Source organism: Fulmarus glacialis, unplaced genomic scaffold, assembly GCF_000690835.1.
Source record: "Fulmarus glacialis isolate BGI_N327 unplaced genomic scaffold, ASM69083v1 scaffold7445, whole genome shotgun sequence".
NCBI lineage: Eukaryota > Metazoa > Chordata > Aves > Procellariiformes > Procellariidae > Fulmarus > Fulmarus glacialis.
The window spans coordinates 22381-29606 of NW_009213550.1; the positions used below are offsets into that span (position 1 = coordinate 22381).

At 36.9% G+C, this 7226-nt stretch overlaps 1 protein-coding gene across 1 annotated transcript in view; it reads left to right on the forward strand.

Annotated features, from left to right (window-relative positions):
* LOC104077103 (intersectin-2-like) overlaps positions 1-5914 on the forward strand; it is a gene marked incomplete at both ends in the record, with an annotated part of 8733 nt that extends 2819 nt beyond the window's left edge. The window contains 5 exons of the mRNA XM_009578218.1: positions 709-872; positions 2180-2377; positions 2671-2767; positions 4417-4559; positions 5851-5914. Coding sequence (XP_009576513.1) covers positions 709-872; positions 2180-2377; positions 2671-2767; positions 4417-4559; positions 5851-5914 — 666 coding nt within the window. The remainder of the gene's footprint in view (positions 1-708; positions 873-2179; positions 2378-2670; positions 2768-4416; positions 4560-5850) is intronic.
* Between the last annotated feature and the right edge of the window lie 1312 nt (positions 5915-7226).

The window sequence follows — 7226 nt, forward strand, 5'->3', positions numbered from 1 at the left end:
CCCCCCCTTCTAATTTTATTTACATTCCTGTGCCTGGTCTAACCAGAAATTTTGTCTGTTTATGTATGCACTGTTGCATATATTTCCTGTTGTATTTAAGTTTATTTGGAAAAGTGTCAAAGGAAGACAGTGTGGGTATCAGGCTTAAAAAAACCACTGTGAATTAATGCAGTTTTCATAGTGGTATATAGTGCCTTTAGCAGGTTTCTGCATCCTGTTGTTTCAGATTCTTGCATTAATTCCTTATGTTACCAGACATTAATTTAAAATAATTAGTCTGTCTAGTAACATAGAAGGAAGCGTAGCGGAGGCGTATCTGTAGCAACAAGTGTATCCACTGAGCAGGAGACTACTGCTTTTCCGAGTGTCTTCCTACTTGCTCAGGTTTGTGTTTAATATACAGCAACTTTAAAACTGAACTCTGCAGAAGACTACCCAGTGAATTATACTTAATACAGCTAGATGAACATTATGTTTGGAAGTCCAGGTTGACCTTCAATACCTGTAGGTTGGCAAACTAGAAAAATAAAGATTTGCAAACTGCTGAGAGTGTTGTAAAAAATCTACAGATGGTTGCATTAAGTTTGTTGTTGTACAAAAGCAGTAAATAAATTTGATAGAAAAGCTTCTCAGTAAGTGAAAAAGTTAACTTTACATTTCTTCCTTGTGGGGATTTTACATTTAATTTTATTTTATTTTATTTTTAAGGACACTATCAGACCTGAACAAGGATGGAAAAATGGATCAACAGGAGTTCTCTATAGCTATGAAACTTATCAAGCTGAAATTGCAAGGACAGCACTTGCCTGCGATTCTCCCTCCTGTCATGAAACAAACTCCAGTATTTTCGCCGCTAATGTCAGCTCGCTTTGGTACTTATGAATATGTAATTACTTAGCGTTCAGAGGTGAAAAACCACGGTTAATTGCAGCCAAATACAAGCATTAATCTGACCATGACAGTTGAATGAATCAGTAAAAAACCACCAAGGATATTCTGATTTAGGAAATTCACAAATTCACTTTCTTGACATTTTGATAATTTCATTCTTTGAAGACATTTAATAATAAAGAAAAACCTTCTATTTAATTTTGACCTAAGGTGCAAGAAGGCCATTAACATTTGCCATCTGACTTGCAGGCTGTCATCTTGTACTGTGAAGGTCTTTTTTTGTCTCACTCCTACTCATTCACCTATTTATACTCGGGGGTTTTAAAGTTAAACTTAGTAAAGGTCAAAGTTTTGGTAGAACACTTATTTTACATATTTTTTTCAAAATCAATCAGATTGTCTATTTTGGTTATATGATCAATTGAATATAATTATGTTAACTTTCGATTCGTTTTCTGATGGTGTTTTGGGATTCAGTGCATGCCTGTTGTTATTTTGTTGTTTTTTAGAACAAAATACACATAATGACTTCAACTGGATTACAAAATTAGCTTACTTCTATGCTGAAATTAAATGTATGCATATATTAATTACATACATGATTTAAAATATCTGCCCATTGGCAAATCTTGTGTGTTTGTATACAAGTGTATGCATTTATAGATAGCTGTGGTTGGCATACGATTACTATTAACCTTCCATCATAGCATCTGCATACTGTTGTCTTCCACAAGATTCAGCCAGTAATTCAAGTGCACTTATTCACTTCAGGCAACTGCCTTAAAGAAACCATTTGCTAGGCATGGGTCCCTAAGTATGGACTTTTCACCCATACGGATTCTTCCAAGGCTGACACTTGGAACAGACTTAGTTCAGAAACTGTTCCAGTTTTTCCCTGTACAGGATTGTCACAACTGTTGCGTTGCATTATAATTCTCTCTCAGGGGCCAGAAGTGGAAAGGCTTGTTGAAGAACTAGTTAAAGCTGCAATTGTAGAAAACTAGATCTTATTCTTTTGTGAAATACTAGCGAAATCTATCTTGAGAATTAATTTCTTGTAAGGATCTTTTTTTTTTTTTATTAAATTCATGTTCTTCAGTGTATTTTCCTCTGAGCTGTCTTGTCTAAACTTTAGAGAAAAAGTAAATATTATACATAAGCATCTATTTTAGCTCATTGTATCTCTGGACGCCGGTTGCTTTGTGTAGTTTCTGCCTAGCATAATGGAGTCAATTTCTTGCTGGAGCCTCTGCAGTATTAAATCATGAATTGTTGGATTTTGCTCTAGGGATGGGTAGTATGCCAAATCTGTCCATGCCAACGACTATGTCTACGATCACACCATTAGCTCCCATGTCTCTGACCTCCATGACTTCCATTCCTCCTTTGGTTATCTCTGCTCCCTTGGTGCCTTCTGTCAGTACCTCCTCATTGCCAAATGGAACATCCAGCCTTCTGCAGCCTTTGTCTGTACCTTTCTCTTCAAGTAAGTACAGTCCAGTACTCGCTTTCAGAATTGTGAATCTTATTTTCTCTATGGCTAATTTCAGACAGGAATGATAATACTTGCATGTGAGGTTTTTTGGGTTTTTTTTAAAAAAAAAAAAAAAGTATTTTTTCCAAAGGGCAGATTTGTCAAATTGGTTCTAACTAGTTAATCTTAACAAGGCAATGATTAGTTTTTTAGTTCTATCAAAGCCTTGAGTGTTTATTACAAATCATTGCCTTATATCCGGTTGCTTTACAGTTTTTGGTTTTGTTTTTGTTTGTTTGTTTCAGCGCTGCCTCATACTGGTTCTTTAGGTCCCATGGCAGGAGGGTTTGGTGGTACTAGTATACAGAAGGCACAGTCACTAATCGATTTAGGATCTAGCAGGTATGAAAGTTAAGTTTAAAATGGTTATATCTTAAACTTGAGTGATATGCCTTCCAAAACTTCCAGAATATTTCTATTTTCAAAGTACATTCATCAAAAATTAGTCTTATCTATTATGACCTACCACGTCTGAAAATAGATTGTTTTGATATGCATAATAAATAATATTTTCAGTAAATCTGACAAAACTATCCGAAGTAAGTGAGGAGTTCAAATGAGAGAAAGTGGTGCCAGAAAGAAGGGAATGTGCCTCATTAGCAAATAGAAGTAAAACTTACCAAGTGGTTATAAAAGCAATGTTTACAGATTGATGTGCTCATTCATTATAGAGGGCACCATGTAATTAGCAGGCATGTAAGAATAGTATTTGTTATAAATATTTATGCATGAATTTGTTTTATGAATAATAGAAGATTATGAATCTTTGTCTTCAGCTGCTCTATTTCACTGATTTTAGAGCTTTGCCATAGACAAAGTGAGGGACTAGGCTTATCTATCCAATTGGGCATCCAGGGAACAGTCTCCCAAAAGACAATCCAGAGGGCATCTCAGCCTCAGCTCAGTTCTAGAAGGTGACTCAGAAGTGCTTGCACCTCTTTGCTGATACAAGTCATCTAGGATGAACCATGTCTAACTTGGGCTCCTCACATAGACAGACAGATGATGCTAGCAGATGTTTGATAAGGTGATTGTAGGCATGGTGTGTGCCTGTAGTCACGGTGTGTGCCTGTAATCACCTTTTTTTTGGTTTTTGTTTTGTTTTTTTTAATTGGAAAGCTTTCTTTTGCTGGTGTTGTAGTGTTGCAGAGTAGCTCTTCTTCAGTATTACTGTTGACAGCATTTTCACCATAATGTTATCTAATTCCGTGCAAAGGATGTCTATCCAGCATTGTGCCCAAAAGGCTTTGTTTATATCAGCATTCTTTATTGCCTTGAATAACACTGCAAATAGTTTTTTACTTGACAGAGTAGGGGATTACCTTAAACAAGACAGGCTGGATGCATCTGTTTTTGTCTGATCTTCAAAGATGGGACACTGAAAATGCTGGGAATCGCAGGTAGAAGTTCTGTAGGTATAACTAAACCCTCCATCAGTGCTATTCTGCAGAAGCTGAATGAGTTGAAAAACTCCATTCAGCCTGTCATTGTCACTGATAGAAAGAGGTAGAGGTGGAATATAGTGGTTTCAGCAGCTTTAGAAGCTGCTTTTGGTTATGAGTTTATCAGATAAATTTTTATGCTCATGGTTATTCATTTGCATACCTCTTAAAGTTACTTAGGTATCCGCCCAATGCTTCACAGCCCTTGTAAACATTCTTATGAAAGTTGAGATGTTTTCCGATAGTATTATTTTACAGTGGTGGACTGATGAATTATATGACATAAGTGCCTGTGATACCAAGGGAACAGGATCTTGAATTCAGGAGTTTCCGTTTAGATGTGTGTCCCTACTTTCACAGTAAAATTCCATATTAGTGATGAAAATACTTATAGCAAGTTAGCAGAGGTAAAACTTTGTTTCATGTTACCAGAAGATGCCCTATATCTTCTGTTCCAATGCTGTTTATTAAGCCAAGTAACTTAGAGTTCGTTCTTTCTCTCTCTCTCTTTTTTTTTTTTTTTTTTTTTTCCTTTCAATTATATTATAGTTCAAATTCTTCCTCTAGTGCTTCACTAGCTGGGAATTCACCAAAGATTGCATCTTCAGATTGGGCGGTTCCTCAGGCTTCCAGATTAAAATACAGACAGAAATTTAACAGTCTTGATAAAAGTATGAGTGGATATTTATCAGGTGAGTATGGCATTTGATATGGAGAGGGAAAACCGGCAGTGTCTTCTGCCTCTGGAATGTTCCAGGCTGAGGAATGGAATCCCAGCTTAGCATTTAACTTCCATATGAAATAAAAGCTGAAATTGTTGACATTCAGACCTACGCAGGAGAGAGTGGGTTTCAGCGACTGGTTCCAGTCAGCCAAGAAATGGAAATGGTTATCAGTTTATTGGCCTGGGCTCTGCGTTAGAGGGGCCTGAGGAGGCAGCAGTTGAGGGGAAGAAGAGAAGAGTGGCAGTGGTGGGATCTACCTAGAAGAGCCTTGAGAACCATAAGGCTGTTATGGTTAGCTCCATGAAGTCAGCAGTCATTTTTCAAGCATCACTTTTTGGACTGAGATTCTTTCTTATGACTTTGTAAAATGGGGGACATCTCACAATCATTTTTGTGCCATGTGCTCCTATGTATATGTATTAATAATTGCTTAGATATTTGGACTTTATCTTTTCAGAGAAAGCAGTTCAGGAAAGACACTGCAGTACTGCAGCCATTGATTGGAGTTTTTCAAAAATAATTAAAGGGAGTCATTCCTTGTTGATTTTCAGTGACATTTGTGCTGTGCCATGGCCTTACGGTGGTTTCGAAAGACTTCACACAAAGTTTAATAGAAGAGTAGAGCTTTATGAAAGTTCTTACAGAACTGGATTACTCACTGTACTGCAGCGAGTAGAGCGCTGGCCAAGCAATTACTAGATATAAAGTCAGTATGTATGTCTGTAGCTTACTAGATTTCCCATTTTGAATAAGCACTTACCAAGCCTCTGTCTCAGTTTCCTAGCCTACAAAAAAGGAGGACAATTCTCTCTTTCAAGAAAGACACTCAATGCTTTTTGTCTTCTTCCGTTGATTTAGGGCTGAAGGTTTTATCGACCTGCATAGAAAGGTATATGGTTCTTTGCTATCAAAGGAAAGTTGACAGCTTTCCAGCATGCTAGCTCAAGCTTTAGGAAGACAGTCAGCTGTGATTTTGTAACAGCTGTGGGGATTACCATAAATATCCATTTTTTCATGTCAGGTTTTTGGTTAGGTGCTCTGAGTGAAAAGTACACAAGAATACTTACATCTTTATTGTGTTCAGATTGTAATGCCTGTTGTTAAGCCTGGAAGTAATGCCAGCTGTCAGCCACTGATGAAAATGGATTAGATTAATATTAAAAATAAACATGCCCCACTTCATGACCCATTTTTTGCTACATGTGAATCTTTGTTCAAAGTATTTATTTTTATTAAAATCTTTTACACTTTCACTAAGGATTTCAAGCAAGGAATGCCCTTCTGCAATCAAACCTTTCACAGACTCAGTTGGCTACTATTTGGTAAGTTTAGATTATTAATTCAATGTGTTTATGGCGTTAAGGGAAGCAATGTACTTTATTTAATAAGAAATTATGAAGGGACACCATAGATCTAAAACCATAAACTGAAACTAAGCTACTTCTTAAACTAGTTTGTTCATTAGTACATTTTCAAAAGACACCTTGACATAATATGATTAATTTTTTCACTCTTCGTGTTTGTTAAACTCCATATAATAGTACAGATACTCATTTCAATATCTGATTCAGTGATGCGCTAGTTTAGCTGAGATGAGGGTTTGTTCATTTTAAAAGTAGGATTCTGAAATCAAGCTTGTTAGTTTTAAAATATGGAGAAAGATTAAAAATGGAGTAACCCTTCAGATTTTTAGAGTTTTACTGCAGTTCCCATAAAGATATCTGCATATTACACATTTGTTAATACTTGCCTTTACGGTGGTGATGGAAATGGTTACAGTTGTCTGAAGGCTTGAATAATCTGCCTTTACCCTGCTAGATATGGTAGTTTGGATTATGCCTTCAGGCATAACTCGGATGTTATACATAAAATTTACTGGCCCAGCATAATTCACAATAACTCGGTGCTTTACATCTCTTTCTGAGTTCCCTTTCTTCCTCTTTATCCCAGGGCAGTCATTTGTTTGTCTCTAGCAGCAGCAGGCTGAAATATTCCATATATTCGTTCAGCTTATTTGGTTGCATGCTGTGAAGGTAAAAATGGAGTGTCAGGTTGTATTCCTCCACTGTGGAGTTTGGGGAAATAAAGCAAGTATATAGTGACTGTTTCCTTCCTGGGTGCCGAGCCTGAAGGTACTGGTAGCCAATGCGAGGAGGTCTGTGTACCCAGGTAGAAGATTAACAGTCCAAGTTTCAGTTTTGCCCAAAGGAAGAAATTACCAATATTTCTACCAGGGTACCGTATTCATGGTAATTACTGTAATAATGGTACTGTTATGTGTGACTAGTGTTGGTCTGTGAACATAATAAAAATCTTACTTCATCATCTCCTGCTTTTGTTTTTCACTGTGGTGTGTGGGTGGGTGATGGGTTTTTGTTTGGTTTGTTGTTTCCTTTTTGGTTTTAGTGGGTTTTTTAACGGCTTTGTTTTTTTTTAACGAGCAGTTATTTTATTAAGCTTATTTTCACTTAAGTACAGTCTAAGGACACATTCCTGCAACAGTATCTACGTAGCTAGTTCTTTTAGAAAGGTTCCTGCTTTCTTGCCTGCATCTCTGGAAACATTTCACTGGTTTCCCACCCCCTTCCCCCTGGTTGTGTGGGAAGCATTTTGTAGGCTAATGATCACAGAATC